The following is an 18,155-nucleotide window of genomic DNA, read 5'->3' as shown; positions in this document are numbered from 1 at the left end:
AAATTACTTGCAGCCATGATTGTGCCGTAATAGTAAGTAATCAGTGGCTGCCCTATTCTCAAACGTAGCTCCACAAACTTGTCTAAGTTCCCAATTTATTGAATCTAAGGTTCAGAAGGTTTCATTAAGACTTTTAGCCAATGCATAAGTGAGGCCATTAATATCTCAGGAATTAAAGGTGTCTAATGCGGGGATGATACTAAGAGAATAGTTAATGAAACACACTATTGTATGTGAGTCATAGCCAGGTGGCAAAGATTCAAAATCCCTTTTCTGTTGGGTCCTGGGAGAAGGCATTAAGACAGTCAATCTTCCCAGGATCTCCCTGTAGTGGTAGCTGGGACATACGAATAGGCTTGTGACCCATAAAGTAAAAATCATCCTAGGGAAAGCATTATGTACAAAAAAAAATGTAAGAGATTTCTTCGGCTGCAGGTTGGGGCCATGTTGTGATGTTATAACAGACCAGGACTTTAGGAAATGAACAGTTTGTCATTGTGAAGGCACTGTCTGCTCGAGTTGCATTGGCATTGAGCAGTCTGAATATGGTTTGATCTTTAATGTCAGTATTAAGTCCCCAGTTAAAGATAGTCAAGTATGTAGTATTACTGTTATAGTCCCTGAACATAGGGTGATTTTGAAAGGTGATGGAGGTGAGGCAACTTTATAAGGCAGGTCGTTAAGATATCTTTCACTGACTTCTCTCCCGCCAAGCAAAAAATCACTAGTGTTCAATATTTGTTTGGCTAAATATTCCCAAATGTTTTCTCTATTTGCAAGAAGGTGAGTATCTATAAGCGCATTTACTGAGTCAGAAAAAGCATAAAGGCAATATAAAACAATTCTTATTCTCCCTCCCATTCTGGTCCGTTTTCACTGTTCTCTATTAGTTTCAAAGAGAGTCCTTAGTTCCCATAGGTCAGTCTCTGAGTCTTGATAAGTTTGAGGAGTGGGACTTTTGTGATGTGTTTTGCTCGATGCTGACATCAACTTGATGCTGCTGGCTTCACATGCATCCAGTGGATCCAGGAGTCTTTTTCTGCAACCTTTACAGCTGCCTGCGTGGTCAATAGGACTTGGAAGGGGCCGTTCCAGCTCATCTGTAGCAGAGATTTTCTTGTGAAGGATCGAATCCACACCCAGTCTCCTGGCTCAAATGATTGGAGGGCTTCTTGCAACGGCAGTGTTGGTGTGAGTGCATTCTGCCTCCATAGCTTTCGGAGTCACTTGTATAATGCTGAAAGATAAGAAGACAAAACCGCATTCACCCTTTTCTAAGTTAAGGGAATTTGGGTCTAAGCCTTTTAATGTATCTGGGAGTCTACCAAAAAGTAACTTAAAAGGCAATATACTCATTTCTTGTCAGGGTTGAGTCCTTAAGTGGAATAGGACAACAGGCAAACCTGAGGCCATGATAAATGCATTCTTGACACAATTTGCCTAGTAAGGTTTTTAACTCCCTATTGGCTCTCTCCACTCCCCCAGAAGATACCGAGTTATAAGGGATGTGAAGGTTCTGTGTTATCCCTAAGGCCTGCAATATGAAGGTGACGACCTGAGAAACAATGTTTCTCACAATCTAAAAGGCCAACACAGTGCTAGGCTGCATTAACAGAGGGATAGAATCAAGATCACGTGAAGTATTAATACCACTCTTTAATGCCTTGGTAAGGCCACACTTGGAATACTGCATCCAGTTTTGGTCACCACGATGTAAAAAAGATGTTGAGACTCTAGAAAGAGTACAGAGAAGAGCAACAAAGATGATTAGGGGATTGGAGGCTAAAACATATAAGGAACGGTTGCTAGAATTGGGTATGTCTAGTTTAACAAAGAGAAGGACAAGGGGGGATATGATAGCAGTTTTCCAATATCTCAGGGGCTGCCATAAAGAAGAGGGAGTCAAGCTATTCTCCAAAGCACCTGAAGGCAGGACAAGAAGCAACGGATGGAAACTAATCAAGGAGAGAAGCAACCTAGAACTAAGGAGAAACTTCTTGACAGTTAGAACAATCAATCAGTGGGACAGCTTGCCTCCAGAAGCAGTAAATGCTCCAACACTGGAAGTTTTTAAGAAGAGACTGGACAGCCACTTGTCCGAAATGGTGTAGGGTTTCCTGCCCAAGCAGGGGGTTGGACTAGATGACCTCCAAGGTCCCTTCCAACTTTACTACTATTATTATTTATTATTTATTATTATTTATATCCAGGGTGTTAGGTATACCGAATTTAGGCACTATGTCTTTAAGAAGGTGTCTGACTGTTTCTAAAGTGGTGGTGTGGATGCAAGAGAAGGCTTCCACCCAATGAGTGAGTTAGTCCTGGCACACTAACACATATTGGTAGCCTTTGCTTCTGGGCAGTTGAGTGAAGTCAAATCATAGTTTCTCGAAGTGCCATTCTGCCCATGGTCTCCCTCCTGCACTGATAGCCTTCTTTGAGAAAGCATTGTTAGCTTAACATGTCAGGCACTGCTTTGCCACTTGTGCAGCTTCTGTGTATATGCCTGGCGCATACCAAGTTTGTTTGGTGACATCTACCATGTCCTGAGTTCTGCAGTGTCCTTTGAGTGTGGCTATTGGCAGATGAGGCACAGGAGATGCCTGGGAGCTATGGGTTGACCAGCGGGGACCTGCCAGAAGCCACCTTCATATTTCTCTTTCCAGTGCTCTGCTTCCCCTTCTTCTAGGAAGACCCCATATGGGATTTTTTGTCTGTACTTGTAGTGTTGGAGCAGTCACAGGTAGAATTGACAGCTGCATTGCTACCCATTTAATCTAAGTTAACATTGGATGCAGTTTTATTTGTAAATAAGCTCCAGTAAACATAGTAGGATTTCACTTTCCTGAAAACTTGAACAGAACAGTGATGTAAATAATTTGACTCTTCTTAATGTATAGGCATCTTCCATAATAAATACATATTATATATCAAGTAACTTACATCTTTTTAACTGGAATGACTTAGATCAGTGATGGCGAATCTTTTAGAGACCGAGTGCCCAAAAACTGGCTCCAGCCCTGCTCCACCCCCCTGCCCCACTGCCACTCTGTCCCCCATCCCCTGCCCCGCCTGCCCACAGGACCACTCATCGCCTCCAGGGCCCACCGCAGATCACCCAGGCAGCCCAGCAGTGCTATGGCAGCCACACCCTCTGCCCGCGCCCTGCAGCATCAACTGCATGATGGGGTGTGAGGGCAGAGTCTTGTCTATGCTGCCTGGCTGCCATGTCCTTGGGTGCGCTGTTCCATGTGGGCCACGTTCGGGGGTGACTCTTCTTCAGGGGGGCTGCTGGAGAGGAGGGGGTCACGGGGGAGGCAAGGCTGGGGCAACGGCACATGTGCCCACAGAGAGGGCTCCGAGTGCCACCTCTGGCACCTGTGGCATAGGTTCGCCACCACTGACTTAGATGCTAACTTTTTTTTCAATTCACATAGCTATGTCTGTACTTTGTTAAGTAAATGGATTCTTTTTGTAGCAAAACATGTGCAGCTGGAATATGAAATATAAGAAAAGCCATTTAGAATTTAGTAATATTTTATTTGATATGTGCTTGTGTTTAAGCACTGTGAACAACTGTTTTTCTCCATAGCAACAACCTTGTGAGGTAGATTCAAAGTGTTTGATCCATTATTATGGTCTTGTTTGATCAAATTGACATCTTCAAATAGGTTCTGGGTTGATTATTATCTTTAAACAATTCTTTGCAATAATTCAATAGACTTTCTGTAATTCTAAGTTATGTGTCATCATCTGGGACACAAAATGGAAATGGATTTTATCTTTGTTAATTTGCATTTGCCACTGACACTCTACTGTAGCTCGAGATACAGGACACAACCAAATTATCAAAGGTCTTTTAATTCAGTTTATCCAAATTATCAAAGGTCTTTTAATTCAGTTTATTCTTTTATTTTGGTCACAGACCAGAATAAAAATTAAATCATTAAAATAAAATAGAACAGAAAAAGACATAATAATGTATTACTTCATCCCTTTTGGCTAGCATCGATTATTAAATGGGTTGCTAGTTTTCAGAGTCAAATAATGATTGGAGAATAATAAGGATCAAACAGGATAGTTTGCCTGCAACATGTGGATGTATGAATTGAAGAACACTAAGATAGCTTGGCACTGGGTGCAGGGGAATGAATGAGACTCTCCCTAACTAAATACCATTCAAGATTGGCTTTCTCATGTGCAGCAAGCCCAGAGAAGGAGCTAGAATTCCTACATGCCAAAAGATTACATTCAGAAGAGGGAACCTCTGCCACTGATTTGATCAGCGATGATCAAATTTTGATTTTCAGTCGTAGACTTATTTGGCAATGTATGATCATTTGAACAACTTATCTTTTTTCTGCTTGTAATTTGTTATCAGATAACATTGGGATACTTTTTCTCAACATTACCTAAAGGATAAAGAGCCACAAATAAAATGGAATATAGTTCTTTGCAAATTCTGTGGAAATGGATATGGCACATAGTGAAGTCTATCATTCTGAGTTGTGCCCCAAGTATTTGGTGAGATGATTGCCCTATGCATCATTTTTAAAATGTGTTTCTAAAGTTACGAAGAAGAAATAATTTTGTCCTGGGTCACTGAGGTAGCAAATATTTTTTTTCAACATTCACAAGCTCCCTCCCTCCCTAACTGTTATGCATCCAGGCTTTTCCTTAATTTGCAGTTCTGTTACCTTTAACTTGACCTATGATCTCATCAATTCTGTAAGTTAGTACACACACACACACACACACACACACACACACACACACACGTAAAAATAAATTCAAGCAGAGGTGCTAAATAGCTTTGTGAGATCAAAACCAAGTTTCATAAGTAGCTGGCTAGCAAAGACTGCAGAACAGGACAAGAAAAAACTAAAACTGTTGCATTCGCGGTGGGACTTTTGTCATTTTTGTTTTAAAAAAATATATACTCTTTGGTATCAGTCCGATAGTTAAGTCAGTCTTTTTGCAATGTTCATGGACTCTGTAATAATATACAGTACTTTCCACCCGTAAGGCTGCAGATTCAATATGTTAAACTGAGTCTCCAGTAAAACACAGGGGACAGGATGCAGCGGAGTTTTGCCAGAATCAGAGAGCAAAAAGATTTTTTGACAATCACAATAGAAAATAAAAGCTACATAAATAAATAATTTGAGCAGATTCGAAGTATCTTTATATAGCCCTATGTTGAGTGGAAGATAAATTTCATGCGCTGCAAAATGAGAGCAGATAGGCATAGATTATTATCTGGGCTGCAAAGTGGAGGATTACAAGATGGCAGCAATGAATTCAAATTCTGCATCCCCATTCAGCATTAACCTTGTGAACTCTCAAGCTTCCTCCTTCCTTTATATTTTCAAGATGGACAGTGTTTAATATTTATTTGTTATGTTTATGTAGGGGTGTGGATCTATACATATGTTGTATATAGTATGTTAGGTGTGTGTCATGTATGTGTTCACTTTGAGAGCGGGCAACTAAATTTCATTTTTGATGTGTGCCTTTGTGCCCATAGTAAAAAAAAAATGACAATAAAGGTTATCTTGCCTTGCCTTGCCTTACCTTGCCTTGCCTTATCTCACCTTACCTTACTTTATCTCATCTCATCTCATCTCATCTTATCTTATCTTATCTTATCTTATCTCACCTAACCTTATCTTATCTTATCTCATCTCGCCTCGCCTCGCCTTGCCTTGCCTTGCCTTGCTTTGCCTCGCCTCGCCTCGCTTCGTCTCGTCTCGTCATCTCGTCTCGTCTCGTCGTCTCGTCTCGTCTTGTCTTATCTTAGTGTCATCTAATGATCAGTTTGGTTGGGGCAGCCCAGATAGGATGTGACTCAGAAAGGGGAACAACTCCCCTCCCCTCTTTTCTCAGGTCGCTTTGCAAAACATTTCACTCCTCTCTTTTCATAGTTTTCAGCTGCTTTTGTCATGTACTCAAGTCCTATTGGCCATACAGTGCTACAGCATCATTCTCCTGATGCAGTCCCGAATTAGATTATTGGGATTCATCCACGAACAGAAGAAACAGCAAGTAAGAGAAACAATGGGGCTGAGGGAAAAAAACTGAATATTTGCATAATATAAATTATTTAGAAGGCAGAATGTCTACCTCAGTGAAATGTTATTTGTTCCACTAAGCACAGGTCTAGCCCCCAACCCATATATTTTGCAATCTAAGTGTGCAGTACTTACTCATTCCTTAAAGGCCATTCCTTTTTTTGTGGGTGTCTCACATTTTCAGGGTAAAATATTTACTTCTTGGGGTGAGAGGCAAAATTTAAAGAATAAGCTTTATTCTGATTCATTTTCTGCCTTTCAAAGCTTCAGGTATAAATTGTTCTAATTATTTTATAAAGAGTTCCCTACATTTGAGATTCACATCAAACCGGATTTCTGAGAATGCTTAGCATTTTAGGAATAAGACAATATTGACAGCAAAACCAAGATCATGGCATCCGGCCCTCTCAATTCTTTGCAAATAGATGGGGAAGAAATGGAGGTAGTGACAGATTTTATCTTCCTGGGCTCCAAGATCACCACAGATGGGGACTGCAGCCAAGAAATTAAAAGACACTTGCTCCTGGAGAGGAAAGCTATGGCAAATTTAGACAGCATACTAAAAAGCAGAGACATCACCCTGCCAACAAAAGTACGTATAGTCAAGGCCATGGTTTTCCCAATTGCAATGTATGGCTGTGAAAGCTGGACCATAAGAAAGGCTGAGTGCAAAAGAATTGAGACCTTTGAACTATGGTTCTGGAGAAGACTCCTGCGAGTCCCTTGGATTGCAAGGCAATCAAACTGGTCAGTTCTAGAGGAGATCAACCCTGACTGCTCTTTAGAAGGCCAGATCCTGAAGTTGAAACTCAAGTACTTTGGCCACCTAATGAGAAGGAAGGACTCACTGGAGAAGAGCCTAATGCTGGGAAAGATTGAGGGCAATAGAAGAAGGGGACGACAGAGAATGAGATGGCTGGATGGAGTCACTGAAGCAGTAGGCGTGAACTTAAATGGACTCCAGAAGATGGTGTAGTCAGTCTGTGCAATCTTCTTGCAACAGCTTACCAAGTGGTCCACTGTTTCTTCAGCTTCTTTGCATAGGCGGCACTTACTGTCTGTTGCTGTCTTCTCAATTTTGACTTTGTATGCATTTGTCCTTAAGGCTTGGTCTTGTGCAGCCAGAATTAGTCCCTCGGTCTCTTTCTTCAATTTTCCTGCTCTTAGCCATTGCCAGGTCTTATTATTATCTGCTTTCCCAGCTATTTTTTTTCATGTATTGGCCATGTAGTGCTTTGTCTTCCCATGCCTCTATTCTGTTCTTCATTTGGTCTTTCTTGTAGGCCAGTTTGGTCTCTCCAGTAGTCAGTAAGCCTTCCTGATATACTAATTTCAGTGCATCTTCATCATTGTTCTTCAGATATTCTTCCAAAGCCATTTTTTCTTCTTCAACCATCTGATGTACTTGTAGCATTCCACGCCCACCTATTTGCCTTGGTAGATAAAGTCTATCAATGTCACTGCGTGGATGAAGGGCATGATTCATTGTCATTATTTTTCTGGTCTGCCTATCCATTGCTTTTAGTTCTGCTTGAGTCCAGTCCACTATTCCAGCTGTGTACCTAATGACTGGGATTGCCCAGGTGTTGATTGCCTTTATGGTATTTCCTCCATTGAGTTTGGACTTTAAGATCTTCTTCACTCTCTTGATGTATTCACCTCTAATCTTTTTCTTGACTTCAGTGTGCTTGATGTTGTCAGCTTGAAGGATACCCAAGTATTTATAGTACTCTTCCTCATCCAGACTCTTAATGTTATTTTCGTGGGGCATCTTGATATTATTATTATTATTATTATTATTATTATTATTATTATTATTATTATTATTATTGATCATCGCACAGTCAGCCAGATGTTCAGACTGGATTTGGCATTTTGTCTACCTATCGAGTCCTTACCCAGGACCTGGGATAGGCAGATGTGGATGTTTGATGGTATTACAGATATCGTCGCAGGATGGAAGCAGTTCCTAATAAGGCCGCCTTTTGCAATTGACTAATAGCGAATTTGTCAATGCCAATGGTGTTCAAGTGGTGCTCCAGTTGTTTTGGGATTGCACCCAAGGAGCCTATGACTATTGGTACTACCCTTGCTTGCTTTTGCCACAGTCTTTCTATTTCTATTTGTAGGTCTTTGTATTTTGTTATCTTCTCCAGTTCTTTCTCTTCTATTCTGCTATCTCCAGGCACTGCCACGTCCACTATCCAGACTTTTTTGTCTTTCTTATCGACAATTGTTAAGTCTGGGGTGTTATGTTGCAGGTGCTTGTCTGTTTGAATTCTGAAGTCCCAGAGCAGTTTAATTTTATCATTTTCTATGACTTTCTCTATTTTATGATCCCACCAGTTTTTGCTTACAGGCAAATGATATTTTTTGCAGATCTTCCAATGCACCATTGTTGCTACTTTGTCATGCCGCTGCTTGTAATCAGTCTGTGCAATCTTCTTGCAACAGCTTACCAAGTGGTCCACTGTTTCTTCAGCTTCTTTGCATAGGCGGCACTTACTGTCTGTTGCTGTCTTCTCAATTTTGACTTTGTATGCATTTGTCCTTAAGGCTTGGTCTTGTGCAGCCAGAATTAGTCCCTCGGTCTCTTTCTTCAATTTTCCTGCTCTTAGCCATTGCCAGGTTTTATTATTATCTGCTTTCCCAGCTATTTTTTTCATGTATTGGCCATGTAGTGCTTTGTCTTCCCATGCCTCTATTCTGTTCTTCATTTGGTCTTTCTTGTAGGCCAGTTTGGTCTCTCCAGTAGTTAGTAAGCCTTCCTGATATACTAATTTCAGTGCATCTTCATCATTGTTCTTCAGATATTCTTCCAAAGCCATTTTTTCTTCTTCAACCATCTGATGTACTTGTAGCATTCCACGCCCACCTATTTGCCTTGGTAGATAAAGTCTATCAATGTCACTGCGTGGATGAAGGGCATGATTCATTGTCATTATTTTTCTGGTCTGCCTATCCATTGCTTTTAGTTCTGCTTGAGTCCAGTCCACTATTCCAGCTGTGTACCTAATGACTGGGATTGCCCAGGTGTTGATTGCCTTTATGGTATTTCCTCCATTGAGTTTGGACTTTAAGATCTTCTTCACTCTCTTGATGTATTCACCTCTAATCTTTTTCTTGACTTCAGTGTGCTTGATGTTGTCAGCTTGAAGGATACCCAAGTATTTGTAGTACTCTTCCTCATCCAGACTCTTAATGTTATTTTCGTGGGGCATCTTGATTCCTTCAGTTTTCACTATTTTTCCTTGTTTGATAGTAAGTGTGGCACATTTGTCCAAGCCAAACTCCATTACAATATCTTGGCTATATATACGGACAGTGTTGAGCAGCGATTCTATTTCAGATGATGTTTTTCCATACAGCTTCAGATCATCCATGTAAAGGAGGTGGGATAGTCTGGCAGATGTTTTTGATGTTTGATAGCCATGTCCTGAGTTATTCAGTATTGTTGACAGAGGAAACAGTGCAATGCCAAATAGTAATGGTGATAATGAATTATTATTATTATTATTATATCTTGCCTTATTATATAAAATATTTTATATAAAACTCAAGGTAGTAAACATATCTAATGCTCGTGCCTCCTATTTTTCCCACAACAAAAATCCTGCAAGTTGGGTTGGGCTGAATAGGGTGATTAGACCAATAATATCCAGCCGGATTTCATGCTTAAGGAAGGCGAGAACTAAGTCTTCTGGTTTCAAGATCAACACTTAAGCACAACATCAAACTAGTTCTCAGGAATGTTGTCTCTGGCATATTAAGTTACAGTGAATATGATTTTTAAAAAACCTTTTTATCATATCATTTAAATGTTGAAGTATTAAAATGCAGTATAACCTAATCTTGGTAGTGGAAGAATGCATTAAAACAAAAATTAGTGAGTATTCATTCAATGAATATAAATAACGATGTCCTTGGGGGTACAAGAAAGATTCTGAGTACTATTTTCTATATTATGAAAGGAGACATGATTGCTGAGAATTTATTATTGTTCAGATTGTTCTGAATTATTATTGTTGTTAGAACATCTTCATTTTTTTCTCTTTTTTTCCCAGAGGGTATGAACTGCATGAACAAAGAGCATGGGTGTGAACATATCTGCCGGGAGACACCCAAAGGTGGGGTTGCCTGTGAATGTAGGCCTGGCTTTGAACTTGCCAAAAACCAGAAGGATTGCAAATGTAGGTAGTAGATGTATGCAAAATTTCAATTGTCCAATATGCTTTATTTTCTATAGTGCTGTTATTATTTAAAATCGGGAAAGCAGTTTAATTTCATTGACTAGAGCTTTTTTGCTGAAGGGGTTTTTTTTTTTCTGTAAGAAGCAATAGAAATTGAATCATTTAGTAGGTTTAACAGATTAATTTTCCAACTGTTGCTATGAAGTTAAAATGGTAGTTGAAAATTATGATACCCAACCCTAGATAATCTTCTCTGTTGTCTTTGCTGCCTCCTGAGCCAGTTTAATTATCGTTATGTGTCCCCAACAATGCAAAGTTAGAGCTGTCAATTCTTTAACTGGTGTGGGCCTTCACATATATTAAGTTCTTCCCCAAAACCTAGGATGTCATAATGTATTGGTGTAATTAGTATATGTTCAGATCCAAGCAGTGTGGCCCTTTGCAACTGATAGATGGAAATTTTGCCAATACACAAATTTTCTAAGTGCCAGCCAGGATTTTGGCCACCATAGCTGGTTTATGCCATAATCTTTCCATTTTGATTTTCAGAACTTAATATTTTGTAATCTTCTCATATATATTTTGTTCTATTCTACTATCCCTGATATTGCCACATCAATTATCTGTACTTTCTTCTTTTCAACCACAGTTATATCTGTTGTGTTATTATTATGTGTGGGTAATCTAAGACTAGTAGAAACTTTATAATTGAATAAGTATTCAATAATATTTATTTCTAATATTTATACCCTGCCCATCTAATCGAAGGGACTCTGGGCAGTTTACAAAATTAATTCCTTACTCCATAGTATGTTCCTTCTACTTTTCTTGAGTTGCTTCAAAACACAATATGGCCCCCAGCATCCCCAATGAGTGAACATGATTTTGTTGCTTTACTGACTCTCAGATTTTAAATTAGTTTTGACTGATGGCTAAAGCACAAGAAATAATTTTTGAGTACAACAGTCCATAGTGAAAGTAGTGCAGTGGTCAAGGCCTCAGCCTAGAAACTGGGAGTCAGTGAATTCTAGTCCTACTTTAGGCATGAAGCCAGCTGGGTGACCTTGTGCTTATCACTCTCATAGGGCTAAGAAGGATGCAGTGATAACCTATTTCCCAAACACTTTGCCAAGAAAGTTGCTGGGATTACTACAGGTAGTTTTTGAGTGTCAAAAACTGATTTAAAAGCATACACATACACACACACAAACACAAATGGGTGCATGCATATACACACACAGAAAGGCACAGGCACATAAAGAAACAGTCCGTGATGTGACTGGCAGCATACTACTAATTTTTTGGGGGGTAGTTTTGTAAGAATGAAGGAATCGTTAATGATATATTTTTAATTTTAATATTTTAGAGACTCTTTAAAAACTTTCTGAGGGTGTTTCATTTACAGTTAATATAACAGATTCCTTAGAGATGAAATATTCTACCATTATGAACTTCTTCTAATAGTGGATATATTTATGATATAAATCTATCCCATTCAAAATAAAATTATTCTTTATATCAAAATTGACCTAGATACTGTAGATATTGGAGTAACGTGGATAAATAAGTTTCAGATCTGATTCCAAAGGGAGAGCAGTCACAATCTTGAGAAGACTCAATAGTTGACTCACAGACAACTCTTGGGTTTATGCTATAATAAATATATGCCTATAGAGGAAAAACATAAAATATTTTATTTTATAATGACAAACTTTAAGCTGAGATATGCTATGCCATCTGATCCCTAATTTGGAGCCTTTAGACATAAGTGATAAATCCAGGGCTTTTTTTGTCATAGAACACCCAGAACGGAGTTCTGGCACCTTTTTTGGATGGAACCTTGTAGGGTAGGCAAGGCGGGTTGTATGACATGTGTGAGTTCCAGCACCTTTTTTTATATATATAAAAAGCACTGGATAAATCTAACAGTTTTTATACTCCTTGAGTGAGGAAAGTGTCTATTTTGAAATTCTGAAGGAACAGGAAGTCAGTTCTGATTTTTTGGGTGGAGAGAACTGGAAATCTATTAAATGAATTTTAAATATGTATAAATAAGGAAGTCTTCAACACTTAATAAAAAAGCTATTTATGACCCAGATTCAAAGTTCTAATGTCTGCTCCCTGCCATGATTATATGACCACATTTTAGATGCTCGGCAACTGGCCTGCATTTACCCACCATTTTCCAATGTCCCACAGTCACATCGCCATGATTTGCACTGTTATTGCTGGAAACCAGCCTTTACTTCTGGTTTCTGGTAAAAAAAATGCCTCATACCCGAACAATGGGTTTCTTTAATGATCAGGGAAGTCACTTAGTGACTGTGACATTCACTTTATGGCTGCCTCATTCATTTAATGACTGCCACAGAAAAGGTCATAAAATGAAGTACGTCATGTGGTGACCCGCTTTACATCCACCATGACAAAATTGCAGGCTCAATTACAGTCATAAGTCGTGGTCTGTGGTATCATGGTCCATAAATTAGGCTTAGACTTAATGAATGGTATCATAGCCTAACTACAGCAAATAAAAGTGCCTCTTAATCAAATTTCCTAAGATTGATAATTTCCAAATTGAAATCTACACTGAAAGTTGGCACAATTGGGAAGCGCCATTCTAGACAGGGGTGTCAAACTGGCGGCCCATGGGCTGGATGTGTTACATGCACACCACGCCCATCCCGGCTCCTCAAAGGCAAAAAACATCATGATACGTCACAATACATCATGTGACGCAATTGAGTTTGCCACCCATGCTCTAGACCAGGCATGTCAAACTGCTGGCCCACGGTCCGGATGCATCATGCCGAAACCGCACCCACATTGCCGCCAATGGAGAAAAAGTCGTGATACGTCGTGCGATGTCACATGACGTCACAAATTTGACATGCCTGCTCTAGACCATGGAAAACAAGAAGCCTCCTATTTGGCCGAAATAATTAAGGTGAGGTACAGATGGCTGACATGTGCCTTGATCTGCTGAATTTTTTTTCTCTGAAAATTGCATACTGTATTGTTTTTAATTTCCTGATAAGACCAGCAGAGCTGAACATGTATTTGATTTCAAAAATATGCTTATAAAGGTTCAAGAAAAGGTCCTGACTTCTTGACCTCCAGAGACATTCATTCAGATATTTTGTTTCTTCCTTGATAGTGTTGCTTTCAGAACTTGTTCATGGTTTCTTAATCAACTTCTGCAAGAGAAAACAAAGAAGCATTGCTTGCTTGCTTTATTTATGAGTGTGAACAGGAGTGTGAAGAATCACAAGTGGACTCAGAAAATGGGAGTAAAACAAGCAGGCATTAAATGCTTTTGCTTTGAAATTGCCCAGTCTGTTAAAACAATTGTACATCATATTCTTTTTTTTATTTTTAAGCAAGAAAGCAAGCAAGCAGAAATTTTGGAGTTGGGAAAAATAGGAGTTTGCTAGCTGCAACACATTTGAAAATAAAAATGCCAGGAACAAAATAATGCTGAGACAGAGCAGAGACAATTGGTATATATTAATTGTTTCATTGCTCACAGCAACTTCATAGTTTCACCAACATGATTTTATTTTGACAGAAGAACAGATGGATAGCATACTACAAACTACTAGTGTAGAAATTACCACTGAGCGAGAAAAAGTAACCTAGTGGCATCAGAAAGTACTTTAAAGTGATGGAATCAGTTCTGTTTCCCCTTAGCAGCTCATTCATCAAACATATTTCCAAAAAAGGGAAGGGACAAAATCATTTTTTTCCTTTTTCAATGAGGTGCGGCAAGGGAATAAGGGTTGATTTATGGGCTTCTGGAAGGTTGCTTTAGAACAAAATATTGAAACTAGGAATAAAATGCCTATAAGATGAACCAAAGTAAATTTTGCTGCACACATAGCAAAATAAAATTTAATATGCAAATATGCATAGCATATAGTTTATGAATAGATTTTAAAAGAATCATAATTGAAAGCTAGTATATTTTACAAAACAATTGTATATGTATTTCACACTTAAGGAACATGGTATGGCTAGCAGAGGTTTAATTCCCCTTGAAATTAAGCAAAAAAAACCCTGCATGTGTCATCCAGAAACCGCACCCACCCCATTGCCAGCAATAGCAAAACTGGCCCGATACATTGCGTGACGTCACGTGACTCGTGAGTTTGACATGTCTGCTATAGAGATAGACTGATGGAAACATGTCACTCATAGAAGAAAAAACAACAAGCAAAAACAATGTCCTTGCTGTCTAGTTCAGCCCAGTCCAGTGCAGCCCCAATGGAGCTGAGCAACTGATTTCATAGCCTCCCTCTGGAAGAAAGCATGCAGACATCTAGAGAAAGGACATCATCAAGTATTTTTGTGATAGGAAGAAAAGTAGCTCAGACTTCCCTAGGGAAAGTGTTGCTGATAGTGTTGATGATAGGAGATTCACTTCTCGGGGAACAGAATCAGCCGTCTATAGACTGGACCATCAATCTAGGGAGGTATGTTGTCTCCCTGGAACAAAAATCAAAGATGTGCTTGACAGCCTTATTAAGATAATTACTCTCTCTTTCTTCTTCATTTGGGTACAAATGACACAGCAATGAATCTAAAACAATATCAAGAGACTTAAGAGCAGCTCAGCAATAAAGTTAAGGAGTTAGGAGCACAAGTAATGTTCTCATCTGTGTTTCCAACAAGGTCTTAAGATGAAAACCTTAAAGGAGGAAAACAACTTAAGAAGCATAGGAAACTCTAAAAATAGCACAATAACATTGAAAAAGAAAAATAAGAAATCTAACATGAAACCAACATGGTTGCACAAAGAACTATCTGATAAGCTGAAAGACAAAAAGGATAAGTATACTGTAAAAAATGGAAAGAGGAACTCATAAATAAGGCAGAATACCAGCATATAGCCCGAATCTGCAAAGATATCAAGAAAACTAAGGCTCAGAATGAAGTAAAATGTGCAACAAATGTCAAAAATAATTTTTTAAAAAAAGTTTCAACATATAAAAATAAGAAAAAAATCAAAGAAATAATCGGTTCACTAATGGAAGAAAATGGCAAGGAAGTGACAGGTAGAGCTGCTAATTCTTTCTTTGCATCTGTCTTCACATAAAAAGAAAAATAGCCCAGATAGAACAGAACATAAAAGACAGTCTAGGAAGTCAAATTAAAATAGGCAAGAAAATAATAAGAGAACTCCTGTCTACTCTAGACAAGTTCAAATCACCAGGATCTGATGGATTACATCCCAGAATGTTGAAGGAGCTGGCAAACATATCTCCTAACCACTGAACCATATGTTTCAAAGTTTCTGAAGCACCAGGGAACTACCAGAGGACTGGAAAAGAACTGATATGGTTCTCATATTCAAAAAAGGGAAAAAAACAGATGCAGGCAATTATAGACCAATCAGCCTGACATCAGTACCTGGGAAGATACATGGATACATGGATTTCAGTAAGGCATTTAACAAAGTAGACTACAATCTACTTCTTGGTAAGCTAGAAAATGTGGGATAGACAGCAGCATCACCAGTGGAATTTGTAACAGGCTGAGAAACCACACTCAACGTGTAGTCCTTAATGGAATTACATCTACATGGAGGGAAGTAAGCAGTGGGGAACGCCAATGTTTTGTCTTAGGCCCAGTACTCTTCAATATCTTCATAAATGATTTAGATGAGACGTAGAAGGGGAACTCATCAAATTTGCAGACACCAAGCTGGTAGGAATAGCCCACTCCTCAGAAAATAGGCCTAAGATGCAGATGGATCTTGACAGACTTGAACACTGGGCCCTATCTAACAAAATGAAATTCAATGTAGAAAAAAGGAAGGTTTTGCACTTGGGTAAGAAAAACCAAATGTACAGGTACAGATTAGATGAAACTTGGCTGAATAGCAATAACTGCGAGAGAGATCTTGGGGTGGACAATCACTTAAATATGAGCCAGCAACTGCCAAAAAAGCCAACGCAATCCTAGGCTGCATTAACAGAGGGATAGAATCAAAATCATGTGAAGCTTTATAATGCCTTGATAAGACCACACTTGGAATATTGCATCCGGTTTTGGTCACCACAGTATAAAAAAGATGTTGAGACTTTGGAAAGAGTGCAAAAAAGCAACAAAGATGATTAGGGGGCTGGAAGCTAAAACATGAAAAGGATTGCAGGAATTGAGAATGTCTAAGTCTAGATTAGGGGTGACATGATAGCAATATTTGAGGGGCTGCCACAAAGAAGAAGAGGCCAGCCTGTTTTCCAAAGCACCAGTAGGCAAGATAAGGAGCAATGGAGAGAAACTAACCAAGGAGAGAAGCAACCTAGAACTAAGGAGAAATTTCCTGATAGTGAGAACAATAAACCAATGGAAGGACTTGTCTTTAGAAGTTGTTGGTGATCCATCACTGGAGGCTTTTAAAAAGAGACTGGACATCTGTTTTTCTGAAATAGTATAGGGTCTCCTGCTTGAGCAGAGGATTGGACTAGAAGACCTCCAAGGTCCCTTCCAACTCTTTTATTATTCTGAGTGGCCTTAGAGAAAGCAAAAGAGAGCTGGCATTTACATGCAGTCTGAGTTGCTGAAGCAGATGACCAAATTTTCTAAACAAAATCCTCCATTATGTGAAAATTAATAGTGAGGCATAATTCTCCATAATCATCCACGGCCTTATAAGACCTTTGTTAATGGCCATGGAGAATTAATCTAGTAGCTGATTGCCTCAGATATTTTAGATCCTTTTTTGAGAAGTTCCATTGTAAAATAGTGCTAGTATGCCTTGATGAAAGTAGACATTTTAAATTCTGTACCATTAAGAAATATAAATCAATTTTTATCAGTCCAGGAACCCATACATGATCATGAGGTATATTTCTATGACAACAGAAATATAGGAATTTGGGACATATACGGTGAGTAGATAATGGATAGCACACAACCCCTAACTACGCTTACAGTTCTAAAGTTGAGGGAAGCAGGAGAAGAAGAAGACAATAGATAAGATGGATAATTAGCTTTTCCAGGATTTTCCCAGGTATTGATGTCGATCTGATTGGTCTGTAGTTTCCTGGATCCTTTTTTTTTAAACCCTTTTTGAAGATTGGAACCACATCAGCTGTTTTCCAGTCTTCTGGCAGTCTTTCCATGCTCCAGGAACTCTGAGATATTTCATTCAGTGGTTCTGAGGCCACATTGGTCAGCTTCTTCAATATCCTGGAATGTAACCATCTGGTCCCAGAGATTTGAACCTGTTCAAAGCAGATAGGTGTTCTGTCATCAGTTCTGTGCCTATTTGGATCTGCATTATGTTCTGTCTTTTCTTTTGTGTAAAGACAGATGCAAAGCAGGGATGGAGCAGTTCTGCTTTCTCCTTGCTGCCTGTCATCTTTTTGCCATCTTCTCCCATTAGTGGACCTATTGTTTCCTTGACTTTCTTTTTGTTCCTTACATTTTGGAAGAAAGTTATTTTTGGCATTTGTTGCACATCTTAGTTCATTACTTTCTTATTTAGCATCTATTTTAGTGTAATACTTTCTTACTTACATTATTACGTAGGTGAGGCAGTTATGCAGTCACTGTGTCTAGTTAAAAATATGCTGTTAAGAGCCATTTATTTATTTATTTGCAAAACTTCTGTACCACCCCAATTTCACAGCATTAGCTTACTTTTCTTACGTATGCAGCCTTTTTTGTTCAAAGCCCTTTCTCCATACCTATCAAATATGTAGTCTGTGTCTCAACAAAATTAAACAATTAGATCACCTTCTCATAGCCTTGTAGATTGTGCCTCACATGGGTGTAAATAAAGTTTGAAACATGGAGAAGCCCCTCATAAAAAAAGAACTGGAGTACATTCCTCAATGCCTTTTAGTGACATTTCATGGAGACTAATAACTCCTTAAACTGATGCTCT

At 39.0% G+C, this 18,155-nt stretch overlaps 1 protein-coding gene across 2 annotated transcripts in view; it reads left to right on the top strand.

Annotated features, from left to right (window-relative positions):
* The window catches only part of SCUBE1 (signal peptide, CUB domain and EGF like domain containing 1), a 190,852-nt gene that overhangs the window by 105,315 nt on the left and 67,382 nt on the right, over window positions 1–18,155 (top strand). For both annotated transcript variants that reach the window (XM_039341335.1, XM_039341333.1), the window contains exon 5: window positions 10,136–10,261. In XM_039341335.1, coding sequence (XP_039197269.1) covers window positions 10,136–10,261 — 126 coding nt within the window. The remainder of the gene's footprint in view (window positions 1–10,135; window positions 10,262–18,155) is intronic.

This window comes from Crotalus tigris, unplaced genomic scaffold (assembly GCF_016545835.1).
Source record: "Crotalus tigris isolate CLP2741 ecotype Arizona unplaced genomic scaffold, ASM1654583v1 scf7180000017764.6130737, whole genome shotgun sequence".
In the NCBI taxonomy this organism is placed as follows: Eukaryota; Metazoa; Chordata; class Lepidosauria; order Squamata; family Viperidae; genus Crotalus; species Crotalus tigris.
The sequence above is the reverse complement of the archived record's forward strand: the minus strand, read 5'-3'. Positions and strand labels throughout refer to the sequence as shown.